The 13993-nt window shown below is 39.7% G+C and overlaps 1 protein-coding gene across 17 annotated transcripts in view; it reads right to left on the reverse strand.

Annotated features, from left to right (window-relative positions):
* The window catches only part of Msp300 (Muscle-specific protein 300 kDa), a 110532-nt gene that overhangs the window by 8657 nt on the left and 87882 nt on the right, over window positions 1–13993 (reverse strand). For all 17 annotated transcript variants that reach the window (XM_072005987.1, XM_072005985.1, XM_072005998.1 and 14 more), the window contains 5 exons: window positions 13266–13962; window positions 12778–13077; window positions 11688–12644; window positions 5879–6181; window positions 1791–2048 (listed from right to left, as the gene is read on the reverse strand). In XM_072005987.1, the coding sequence (XP_071862088.1) occupies window positions 1791–2048; window positions 5879–6181; window positions 11688–12644; window positions 12778–13077; window positions 13266–13962 (2515 nt within the window). The remainder of the gene's footprint in view (window positions 1–1790; window positions 2049–5878; window positions 6182–11687; window positions 12645–12777; window positions 13078–13265; window positions 13963–13993) is intronic.

Raw genomic sequence — 13993 nt, forward strand, 5'->3', positions numbered from 1 at the left:
TATTTTGTAACCAGTGTGCTCAAGTGTATTTTCGAGCCACTTGAAACATCGAGGGTTACATTGCCGTAAAATGTTACGTCGCAGGATTAACCGAAGAAAAAGATCGATATTTATCATTTTTTCTACTGGTTACCACGAGATAAATAGTTTTACTACGCATGGAAGAAAGTGGAATTTATAAGGTTTCGCTTGTACGTTCGAGCCGCGGTATCTTGTACTTCCATAAGAATCTGCAAAGGCCAGAATAAGAAGAGCATACGCTGCTCTTCAACGAGTACGAAGCTTACTACTTTAGAAACCTCGCTTCTCAGAAACGCGCCCCTGTGGAATTCAGACGGCGCGCCGCGATGCGCTGATTCACTTTCTGCGCGATCCATTGATCCCAAATTAACTGTTATTCGTAATATCAAGTCTATCGCTTCGGCATAATTCAATCTTCCGCTCTGATCATAAATTTCAAATTTTAACGAATTTTATGAATTTGAAACCTTAATTAATTGTCATAGTTGGAAACTCTTACAGACTTTTTAAATTTCAAATGCCGACAGACTCTTTAGACTTACAAATTTTTCATCGTCTTGAAGACTTGAAACATTGATTTGGTTTTGAAGATTTGATTGGAAACTGCAGCAAAATGTCTTACAAACTTACAACCAGCGCACTTACGAAGGAAAAGAAAAAGAAAAAGTCTGCAAATTGAAAGTGTTTATACTCGTTCTCCGATAAGATTCCGGCCGATTCGATTTCTGTTCGAATTCTAACGTTGTATCGAACAATGACCTCCGTTGAGGAAGAGTAGTTATGTCCCTAGCAGCGTCTGGCGCTAATTTAAATAAACACGTACTCGCTCACCGTACGATGTTAAGCGCACGTGTCAAGACGTTTTCCACCGATAACTATACCACGGGTTCAAAATATTTACAAATCTCGGATACCGAGCAAAGTCCCAAAAGTGATAATCGCATAAAAGGAATTTCACGGTTTAATCCAATCCATAACTTTTCATCTGTTTTGCAAACGCGTTTGAAGCGACAGATAAATTCAAAGCGTCTAATACTTCATGAATTATTCAGAGAGGTAATAGAACTTTAACCTGTCATCGTTAGATCATTTACATTCACGCAGCAGCTAAGCTTCAATTACATTGTAACGTATAACTTCATCAATTCGAACTTGATGGAGGAGAAAGTGTTCGATATATTTCAAGTTCGTGTAATAAGAATCCATCGATTTTTCTCGTCATGTGCTTCTAATTTTTCATTAAGATAATTTCCACGTTTAGTTCACAATCAAATAAGTGAATTCAGTCGGGTAAATAATCGTTTAATTGAGAATTAATTAAATATTTGATTCGAATGAATTAAACTCGTTAACCGAGGAAGATGAGTTAACTCCTTATTCGAATTCTCCATTTCCTAGCTATTACAATTTCTCTATTCATAGACCTCCGATGTTTAATACCTTCATCTCTGCCAGTAATAAATTATGTCGTATTTATATTTACGATTAATGCATGCTCCGACTGAAAGCGTTTTCTATGCGAAAAGGAGCTTGAAAGGTCCTCCTGATATCGCCATATTATAAAAATAAAACACTCGTTACGCTCTATCGATCGCGTTATGCAATCAAAGTGAGATTTACCTTGCAGTCTGCCATGAAACTAGGAAGCAAAGGACGAAACGAGTAAAAAAAAAAAAAAGAGAGGAGAAGATAGAAAACGTTTAGTCGAAGCAGGAAGTATATCACGAAAAAAAATAAATGCTTCACGAAAGGATTACGTAACAACTTGCCTGTTGGACCGAGTCCAGGAAATTTTTCGTCTGACATAAATCGCCACATGTGAGCTCCTGGTTGAGGGCACGGGCGTCTGCCGCATCCGCTAGACACGACAAAGTTTCACGGATGTCATCCAGACGCTGTCCGAGTGCCTCCACTTCGCAGTTCAACGGTCCACTCGCGTCCAGACCGACGTTCGACGCGATCTGCGCCACCAGCCCTTGAAGCTCCGCCAATCTCTCCTTGTGTTCCGCCATCGTTTCCTCGCAAATCTGTCAAAAAGTGAATAATACTCTTAGGTTGATATTTAGTTTCGATCGACAATCTTTAAATCAAAATTAAGGTTTCCTCCCCTCGGAGATGATTAACCCTTCTTTACCCATAGACAAGAGAGTACTGTTGCTTATTCCACGTTATCATTAAGATACCTCACGTGTTTGAACATGTACAACGTATTATGTAAAAGGAAAATAAAACGAAGTTCGTATGTGTTTTTAAGAGTGTAGTGACGTTCTGCGCTAGGGCATTCTAATCCCTATGCATCCTCGGGTGAGATACCACACGGTGTAATGTGCTTTGTGTAACGTTATAGAAGAAACATCTCGCGTTTAATATTCACAGTCAAATGTCATTTCATGTAAAGGAGGTATAAAAGAAAAAAAATTTGTGTTTTTAAAAGGTTAAAATATTCTGCATTTATCACTACGAATCCATTTGCATTCACGTACGAAATGTCTCATAACTCAATGTCATTGATGCAATTCTATAAACAAGATATCTCGCAAACTTATCGATGTACGCATGATATTTTTTAAGCATCACGTATCACAATGAGACGACACGTGATCCATTTCGTCAAGAGATAGTTGTAGAGTTATACGTACATTTGACAGATGCATTTCAGTTTCAGCGGAACAGCTCTGAGTGTTCGATGCTCTCGTTCGAGTTTCAAACGATCTTTTCTATATTTTTTTTTTCTTTTCTTACCGGCACGGTGAAGGAAAAGGTTTAAAGAAAACGACACTTCCGTACTGATTTTATTTAAATTTATCTCGTCGAGTTAGCGCTAATTGTAAACATGGTGATTAAAGTGTTTTAGTATCGAGCTGTTATGATAGTTTCGTGGTCGCAGCAGGATTCCAGAAACCTGTTAAATACGCGTCAAAGATAGGGGAGTTGTCTGTATGCTAGAAATAAACGCGTGTTATTGTTTGAGAAACGGAACCGGAGATAGCAAGCTGCGAGCGAACGCTTTTTGAAATTCATGGCAGCCATGAACACGCAGACATGTGTGAACGAGAATACGTGAATGGGGCGCGCAGAAATGAATGATTCGAATTAATAAACGAGAATAAGAGAAAAGAAAGGTATTGTGGAGAAATAAAAGGAGAAAAATCGACTTGCAATGACAAATGCGTGAAATAGTAGATGCGTTTCGGTCGAGTTTCCAGTCTGCGTTCAGTTTATTTTTGCCTACGTGCATTTTAAGTTAACGAAACGCGCATTCAGTTTCGCGTGTTACCTTCCTCGGATTATGAAAGCATTTTTTTACTTCGGTATCATTCGCGATTCTTCTTTATCCTTTTCTATATCAAAAACGTAAAAATAACGGTACACGATCGCTCGATAATAGCCGCACAACTGCATCTTTTGATAAGGAATAGTCAGAGTAGTAGGGACGTCGAATGCAAACTACAATTTACTAGATTAGCGCACAGTGTCATGCACGAAGACTCCGCAGAAATTCTATTCCAGTTCGTTGCATCACACGTGCGCCGGATTACACAGTTCCAACACAAAATTATCCCACGCCTCGAACCACGAACGTCATATATCGATGTCGATATAGACTGTATACTATAATTGAATCACGCTGAAACAACATATCTATATATATATATATATATATATAATTCAAGTAACGAATACAATGCATTATCTTCGTCTATCATCGTGTAAATTCTAATCAAATAAAAACAACTAAAATCTACGTATAAATTCAAGTATGCAATAGAAGCCAACGCTATAAGAACGATAAATTGCCGAAATTACGTAAATTTTATTCGAATAAGAACAACTAAAACGATTGTGTAAAATTTAATTAATAAAACCACCTGTATCACCATATAAATTCTTTAAACACGGTAAGACGTAAAAAATCGATAAACCGCACAGATTTATAAGAGAGCAGAACCGTCCTTCAACGAAGCCGGGCACGTCTGATATCGCAGAATCCCAATTCGATCGTACCTTTATCTCCTCGGGTGTGCACATGCTTCTTAATTTAGGTCACTGTTCATCGTTCCTATTTTTCACAGCACGTCACGCACAATTCACCCGCGGAGGGACAAGCCGACGGTAGAAGGAGCAAATCGGGCACGTGTCGTCGCGACATCGAGTATGCGGTTCGAATTTTCGATTAGCCGGAAACTGGACACGGTTCTTGGCCACCGTCGATGGTACGCGCATAATCGCGCGAATTGCTATGCTTGCGAAACGTGTTTACGAGCGATGTACGCTTATCGGTCGGTCTCTTGAAGAAACGATAATAATACACAGAGAAACGAGACGGATAGTGAACACACACAGAGACACGTCGACGATTATAGAATAGATGTGTGAAGAAACAAGCGTCTCGACGCTCTGGACCAGACTGGCGTCCTCGCTTCTTCGGGGATCGATGCGCATACCCTGAGACTCGAGTGGGGAGAGACTCTGTTGCCCCGTATTTCAACGACCTACCCTCGCAGCCACGTTTCGGCGCACTTGCGTAGGGTGAATCGTGCCTTCTACGTGCCGTTGTGCCGCACTAGGCGTGGTGGGGACGATGACACTACCCCGAGGCTCCCATTCAAGGGACGATGACGTTTTGGTCGCACTATCGCTTTGTCTGAAGTGTTTTTTTTTTTTTTTTTCATGGACGATGCAGGAGTAGAGTCATGGTTCTCCGGTTTCACTGTACTAAAGGGCAGATACCGACTTTGTCGGCGGCGGGAAGATGCTTTTTTATGATTTTAAGTGGATGAGATGATTGCTTGGTTATTGATCTTGTGTTTAGCGAGAGTAGATACCAGGTTCGGTATTGACTTTTGTATCAAACGGGTACCTATAAATACTCGACTGGGTACAGTAATAGAAATAATTAATAGATGTTTTTTCGTAGCTAAAGTGCGGTCAGAATAATTATTAATCATCCGAAGGAAAACAAAATAATAAGCGAAACGGAGGATAACAGAAAAAAAGCGTAATGTCGATGGGTGAAGATAGGTTAACAAATTTTAGCGGATACAGCATTTTCGGCTTATCTAGACCCAACAGATAGTTTGTCTTGTTCGACAGTGTGTACAAATGTTACCGTGTTTTGCTGATAAATATTATGTCATCGATATATGACGTGATAACGTTAATGGCCACTGCCAGCATAAATTGTCAAGCCTTTAAAGTAATAATATACGGGAGTAAACTGAGGATTCTACCGTTTAGTTTACTAACGTTCAAACGAAAAAAAAAAAAAAAAAAAAATATAAAGACGTTCGAAGACGTCCAAACATTTGCTCGGCTGTCTTTCTACATTCGTATTCGTCTAACAGCCTAATCCAACATTACGATAGATACGACCAGCTTTATCACATTTACCTTGCCAGTTGATTCCTCGTGGTTACTTGCGTTACCGGCAAAATTCATTAGCCGATGCCCATCGATGAGTCACAGAGATAAAAACAGTTTAACTCTCTGAATCGTTCTAAAGACAATAGAATCCCCAGTATAGAAATCGCAACAAAGGCTACATAAAATTTCGGTGGTGTTATCTGACAGTTTGAGCCAATTACGATTCCAAATTCGATGACTCGGACGCTAAATATAGATTTACAGAAACTTTCCACTTTCAGCTACTCTCTTTCTTTCTCTTCTAATCTCTTCGCGCTCCAATTTTTCATTTTCATGATAACGCTGTATCTCGTGTTTCCTCTCCTTTCAGATAAAATCCAAAGTATCATAAAATTCGAAAGAGTCGAGGCATGTGCCAATCGCGCGTGAACCGACCAATAAACTAACCAACCAGCTGTGCAAATTTCGTAAATAAAGAGACGTTCGCGCGTACCTTGATGTGTTTGACGGCCTCTTCAGGTGGCAGGTTGGCGACGCTGTCCATCTGTGTGTCCACCCAGGCCTTAACAGCGGCACTCGAGTCTTTGTACTGCTGCCACAATCTGCACGCGTGCTGATACTTGGTGCAAAGGGCATCTAATTCGGCCCTGGTGTCCTCCCAGGCTTGTACGGCCTCATTTACCGCTGCTTCGACCTTCTCGCGGACCTCTGCAGCGCAACCCTCCCGCAGAGGTTCGGCAGCCTCTCGCAATTCGCCAATGAGAACTTCTCGCGCGCCCAAATCACCGCTCAGACCCTGCAATAAGATAAAATATTTCCGTTCGTACACAACCCACGCATACACAAGTTTTTGCGTCCCGTTTCTCTTCCTCTCCTGTGCTCCTCCCGACGTGAATTCGGACATTGTCGGAGGAAGTTGCAAAAAGTCGACGAAAGATTTAGGAGAATTCTTTGATAACAAGTTCGGTGTAATTAGAACAGTTCATGAAATTCTAGCATTGCTTAGCTCAATGCTTTTTTACTTACAGAAGGTATGTACGTTTGTGTATGTAACTATTTTAAACAAACGTAATAATGTAATAACGTTCGAATATATAAAAATTGGAAATATTTTAGTTTCCTAATAAGTAAAATCTATCTTCTATGAGAGATCAATTACCAAGAATTATAGGACCCCTGTGTCCTCTTTTATTGTGCGATACACAATACGATTAAGCGCATTTGGTCGAGTTCCTTTAATCGATTTGTTTATCCGCGTTTCGCTCTACGGATCAAAGAAGCAAACTCGCGCAGAAAGGCTTCTTTTATCGGGCCGCTGGGGTTCAATGAAACTTTAATTGATTTTGTACGAACGATTAACTGTCTCTTTGTTGACTCTTACTCCTTACTTCTTCTTATAATGACCTCTATTTTCGATTTCCATATGTTAATATATCACGATGTAGCCAAGGATAACCGCGTTCGGTTAGTGATTTCATCGTATACGGGTTCTTCATATAAGATAAACATTCTAAGCAGGGAAAATACACTTTGCACGCGTTTCATGTATATTACTAATGATTAAAATTATCTTTGACGTACGTTCCGCGATATTTTACATCGATACGAGAAGGTTCGGTTTTATTCCTTTGCACCGCGTGGAATCGTGAAGTCGTTATATAACCTCGAGCACAGGAAGAGACTTTGCATATTGTTCCATTGTTTCTTGAGACGATTAATCGAACGATGAATGTATTGCTCTATGATCTCTTGGTTAATTGCGACCGTCGTAGCTATTAACTCGAGAGGCCTTTCAAACACGTTTCCTAATTCTCTTCGTCCACATAAAGTTATCCCTATTAGCATATTTTAGTCTCTTGGATATTTACAAAGAGATATTTGCAAAGAAAATAGTTGGAATTATCTAATTTACTGTATTAGAAATATTTTACCCTCTTTAAGTAAGTAAGTGTCCTATCTACTATTTCAAAACTGAAGAAGATCAAAGTTTTATAATTTTCTTTCCATCGTCCGTGTTTTTTAAAATTCAATTTCAAATATTTAATCATTACTTCCTAACAATCTATATGATATAACAATACTTAAAAGGTAGAAAACACAAAGACATTTTAATATTTCAACATAATACCTTGAAAAATGGAGTAACGCTAAATTGGACATCTAAACTAAGGATGGTAGGTTCTATAGGCTCAAGCCGGCTCCACAGAAGTTTCAACTCGTTAGAAAATTCTGGTTGCCCCAGTGCTCGTATTTCTCGAACGCAAAGAATACTACTGAGAGCGCGGGATATTCGCACGATCGTGGGATATCATTGGAATCGTTATAATATTCGAGCATATAACAATGTGTATATCGCCGTTGCTACTCAAAGAATGCACGTGCCAATTTCCTTTAAATATGCACTATAAATAATTTTGAGTCACGAGACTACGAGCACGTTTCGAAGCCTGTGTGGCTCGAATTCGGTCAGAACGTGGTTGGACTAATTTTGTGTCGTGTACTCGAGTTCGTTCACCTGGCTGACGGTTTTCCGGCGAAACCTTTTGGCGGAAATCGAATAGCCGCCAGTACATTTCTAGCGAAACCTCGTTTTACACCAGGCAACTTTTTCTTCGAATTCGTTCAACCAATTCTATAATTTTCTTCGCTTCATGTTCAACGAGGAATTTATTTTAAACTGTTACTTAAGTGAAGTAAAATTACCATAAGTTTTATTTAGCTGAGAATCTATGAGTTTCGTGAACAAATCGCATGAAACTGTAACGAAGGGGAATTTGTTCCAATTTAACGCTCGTAAAAACTTTTACTTTAGAATGTTTTGTCCTGGAATAATTTTAAGTCGTATGTTTCTACTTAGGAACTGGTATATGCCAATTTTTTTTTTTAATTGAAAAATGAAATGGAATTTCGTGACAGGAAAATAGCATCCCGAAACTCGTGTAACGTGCGATTAATTCGGATAATCGTGACTCGCTTCGTGTCTATTTCAAGCCGTCAAGTGCCACGGTGGCAGCCGATGGTGCACTTGTCGATTTTAACGAAGCTGATCGGTCGATTTTTCGCGAGCCGGAAGTTACTAAAATGCACCGGCCTGCTCTTGTGGGCGCGGTATTGCGATAACTAACGGAACAGGAAGTTGCGACTGGCCTGGAGCTTCCGCTTTATATGATATAGCCGACAAGAATAAAATTCCTCGAGTGTTTTATGACGTTATCAGCCGAGCGTCAAAAATAAAAGCGATCGAAGGAACATTGCATAACGAAAACGTAGTCGTGTTGAAACGCGAAGAAGACGATTTTTTATTAAAAATATCCGAAAGAAATATGAATTTTAAGCGGAGAAGATTTTTCGCGTGTCGTTTATTGGATAAAGAATCACAGTATCCTTCATTTGTAAAACTCCTTTCTCATATGTGAATATATTAATAATAATTATCTGCTTTTGTAGGACAAGCATCTCGAGATTAATCTCTGTATAAATAATTAACAAACAAACCGAGCTATTGCAAAAATATTCGCTTCCCCAATTAAAAAATTAATGAAAAAGGAAGAGAATCTTATCTAAAACGACTCATCTATAGCAAACAAAGCCATATGTGTGCCGTACGCGGAATAACAAACAGGAGGTCAAAAATGCGTGGTTGGGTGCGGTCGCTTGTTGTCGTTCTATTCGAATTTTGTAAATTCGTGGTAAAAATTTTGAAAGACAAACCTAATCGGAAACAAAAGTTAACGTACTGAGATCGTAAACATCGATTCCTTTACAAGCTAGGTAAATCCGCGCTTTTCCACATGGCATAGTTTACATACCGTATCACTGCGTCATACATCCTGGCCATCGTGCTCGTCTGTGTCATCCCTCGTATATAATTATATCAATGTGGATCAGCGAGCGTCTGCTGCATGCTCGTTTCCTTCATTTTTACTTCGACGTGCATCGCGTTTATTATGATTCACATCATGTTTATTACTTATAGCATTGCCATGGCAGAATTTTATTCTTACGTTGTTTCGGAGTATTACTGCACTTTCTTCTTTGATATTTGAATATTCGATAAGTGCAAGTTATAATTTACATTGCGAGTAAATATTTTAGGTCATCGATTATAATGTTCAAGTATAAAGAAGGAGTAGCAAAGAATCATTGATTCTTTCTATTAAATACTTCGTTCCTTTTCATTGTTTTTCAGAAAATATTAAACTTCTAATTAGACTATTGTAATTCACAATTCTAGTGTAAGAAAAATAATAAAAAAGATTTTAATTGAATTTTATAAACATTTCTCTCTTTTCGTTTGTCCTTCTTTATTTCTTGAATTGATTTTCTTTTATTCTTTGTAATTCAAATAATGTCACGTGGAATCGAAGAATTTCAGGCCGCGTCACCGTCGCACATGAAAAATGTAAATGAGAGATTTTACTCGCGATGACTCGATATCTGTTGTTCGTCAAGGACAATTCATTTGGCCGGACCTGTTGCCAATTAGCATTTAATCGTCAACGGACTTCTATCTGCGACTAATCGTTTCTAATTATTCAGACACGAAACATAAGCATTACACTGTTTGTTTCGACGAAACTAAAAATGACTTTCGAACACAGCTGTTAATTATGTTCCTTCTATAACGAGTCATCTCCGTTTTTTTGCATATTTGTATATACATTCTTCGACCTGGTTCGGTTTGTTTGTACAGGGAATTACGACACACGGGACACCACGAAGTGACAAAACATTACGAGTTCGCTGCTATCGTTTCACCGTTACGGTTCATCCCTCATCTTCAAAAATATCAAATACCGAAGAAAAATAAACAACAAAGAACTAACAACATACAAATAAAAAATATCCGTATGTTCTGAAGCGATAGTCGAACTCTACATTCCAACGTATTCGTACATATTCTAACGTAATAGTGAAACGAAGTTGAAGAAGAATTCGATGCGTCCTCGAGTTTTAATTGTTCCGATACTTTGCATTTTTATAAATATTCAATGCTTACTTCCGCTCAATCAACTCGACGTGTCCAGGCACAAGTATGCTCGACGGTTTCTTACGATCATCCGCGTCGATCGTTTCACCAATTTCTCACATGATTCGCGTTGCCACATTTTTAATATTTCTTACGTTTCATTTCGCGAACGTTAACGAAATTGTGGCGTTCGATGTTCGAGGACCTTCATAACGAGGAAGATCGTTTAATAAGAAAGAAAAAATGCACTCGCGTGTCACTTATGTCGCCAGTCACTGTACGAAGGAACGAGAACGTTTAAATACGCGCGCTCGACACGACCGCATCCACGGAACTCGTGTCACTGATACACGACCTCCGATAACACCGATCCCAGGCTTGTTACGCGCCTGCGCGCTCTGTGAATCGCGCCGCTTTCCTCGCACGTGGCGAAGGTTATCGGAGAGGAAAGTGCGTCTTCCGGTGAGAGCATCGATCGAAATGCTTCCGTACATCGTTTCATTTTAATCTCTAGAAACGCGTGCTTTTAATTTTCAGCCTGTTATAATTTGGAACATTTGAAGAATGGAACATTCGAAGTTTGACGTACAGCGAGAGCGTCAATCGATCGATAATCCGCGTTGGATAAGTGGATTTTAATTTTTGCGAATTCTCGCTTTATTTTTAAAAGTTTTACGTTTGAAATATTTGAAAGTCGATTGTCCGAATATTGGAATATTCGAAGATTGACTATCTATGTAGCAAATATATTTTAAGTAACTTTATCTTCAGCTTTTAAATCTTCCATATTTATTACGCCTTCCAGAATATCTTTTAATTTCTTCTTTTTTTTATTTTTGGAAATATCATATAGTAATCGATCAAAAGTGGATTACATAGATATATATTTTGCAACGAACAAAGTTTCCAATATTAGGTTTCCAGCCTTTATGCGAAACTTATTTTAGAATATTCATAGAAATGCTGTCTATATAGCAGAGTTACATACTAGTTTCTTCAATTGCGAACGATTGGAGGTGTCGAGGGCGCGCAAAAGCAGGCCGGTCGATACCATTCGGTTAGTTATTCAAACTTCTGCAAGTTTTAACGCATTCCGAGGCGCGAGAGACTTTCAAGGAATGTTCGAGCATACGAGCACCGGGGGCGTGTTATTGTAAATCTTGGATGCCTCGAAACGTTACATCGGGGGCCGTGAATCGACTCACGGTTTCGATTAGTATTCTTCCTTGATTAACGACAATTAGCTCGCGTGACGTAAGTACCCAACCCAGAACAACGTACTTACACAACGTACGATTACCTTTGGACGATCGACATAGAAGTTCAAACTTACCTCTAGCCTTTCGGTAGCTTTCAGTAGTCTTTCATAATCGACAGATCCTTGCACGGTTAACAATTCCATCATGTAGTCAGCCTCTTGAACCGATTGCTGTACCATCTCCAACTGTTTCTCAAATCTTTTCCATAGAGCGAGCCTGTTCTTCAACAACGTTAATAATCGCGAACATCTGGCTTCTAAGTCCGTATGAGTGTCTTGAAGGTTGGAAATGTCTCGTTCGACGCTGACTGGCGATACCGAGACTCTCATTACTGTGGGTAACGTGTGTAATAATTGTCTGAGGCCCATGATATCCTGCCATAAAATCGCCAGTTCGTCGGTGACAGTTTGACATCGATCCACAGCAGCTGCGACCACTTCGCTTCCCTGTTGTTCGCTTCCCTCGCATTGATCCAATATAGACGATTGCCGTTGATGGGCTTTTCTAACGCGACTAAGGCCACGCTGGATCGCCTGAAGCCTTTCTCTCAGCAACTGCGCTGCGTCTAACTCTTCGCTAATTTGGCTCTCTATTCTGCGAGCCGAAGACAGTAAAACACCGACCTTCTCGCTCTCCGCTACGGGAAGCAAGCCTAGGCGACCTAGCTCGTCTTGGATCAAGCAGATTCTATCGAATAAGACTGTCAAACGTTCGATGTATAGATCTAGTTCTTCTTCTGTCTTTAGAACACCGTGAAAACCATCGACGGTTATTCGTAATTCGTTTAGTTCTCGCTCGAGGAGTTTTAGTTTCTCGTTGGACGAAATGTCTTCGGAGGAAATGTTCCGAGTTACTTGTTCTTGAATGTCGTTTATTTTCTGCGAGACGTCGCTCCAACGATCTTGAACCTCACGATGGAACTGCCTTTGCAACATCTCGTCTGATAAGGGAATTATTCTCAGAGCTTTCTCGAAGCTATTGTTAGCTTCTTCGCGAATGTTGTTGTGCACCTCATATTGCGCCTTCAATTCCTAATAAGATGGAAACATTCGACGTGTAAAGAATTTCGACGTTTCAACTTTGGTTGTAGGAATTTGTAACAATTTTTTTAACTCAATTCTTGAAATATATTAATCGTTCGAACGATGTTTGATTATTACTTACCCAGAATTGGCGTATATGGCCTCCTGAAGGATCGCGGATACTGACCAATTCCTTCTCCACCGAGTTCATCCAATTCTCCAAACGGTTCATTAGTGCTTCCTGATTGCACCAACTTTCTCTAAATGCCAACAATTTCCTCAGCGACGATTCTACGTTATCCTGAAGCTTCACGATAACGTCCAAGGCTTCGCCATAACGATCTTCGGGATCTTCGATGTTCACCAATTCTTGAAGATTGCGTGCCACGTTCAGAAGCTGAATAAGCCGAGCGTGGTGTGTCGCAACGTCCATTGCCAGAGACTAGAAAAAAATTAAGTACGTATGTATCCGCCGTATCCTCTTCTCTCAGTGAAAATCGATACACGCTAAATATCCAATATCCGATACCATTATATAAAAAGTAGCTCAAATTAATTCATACAAGACTAAACTAAAATACGTGATATTTTTTATATCTGTGATTCTTTAAAAAGAAAATATTAATTTACCTGATATAAGGAGATGTACTGGTCATAATCAGACGACGTCACAGTCTGGAGATCAGGAACTCGTTGATGAGCAACTTGGAGCCATCCTCTCTCCTCTTTCACCCCTTGTTCCAGAAGAATCCACCTAGACGCAGCCAGAGCCATTTGCTGAGCTCTAGATGCAGCCTGATCTAGCAACGATATAGCTCTGCTATGCAGTTCTTCGTGAAGATCCGAATATTTAGTTCTGGTTTCTGGGTCCAAATTTCCTTCCAGCGACTCCAGAATTGCTCGACAATGGTTTAGATTCACGAAGAACTTCCTGTGCTTCTGCATCTCTTCTTGTAAATGTTCTAAACTCATCACCGAGATAGGACTCTCTAATAGATTCTCCGCGATTTCGGTGATCTGAGCGAATTCTCGAAGAGTTTGCTCGTACTCTTCAGCCAAGGCTAATAATTGGAGGAGACGTTCACGTTCGATGCATATTCCATGCTCGATTATTTTGGTCATCTCGTGAGCCGCATAGGTCTCTTCTGGAATATGTTTTCCAGGATAATCGCGCAGTAATTCGTGTGAAGTGGTAAGTAATGTTGCGGTCTTCCACATGTGACACCGGTTCATATTTTCCAGTTTGTCCAGCTCTTGTAGCTTCCATTTTGTGGATGCTTCGAGCTCGATGATTTCGTTCAGCAGTTTTCGTTGTTCCTCGATTAATCTATTAAAATAAAAGAAAAAGAAAAGAGAAG

The sequence above is a fragment of the Bombus fervidus genome, chromosome 6 (genome assembly GCF_041682495.2).
Source record: "Bombus fervidus isolate BK054 chromosome 6, iyBomFerv1, whole genome shotgun sequence".
NCBI classification, from domain to species: Eukaryota; Metazoa; Arthropoda; class Insecta; order Hymenoptera; family Apidae; genus Bombus; species Bombus fervidus.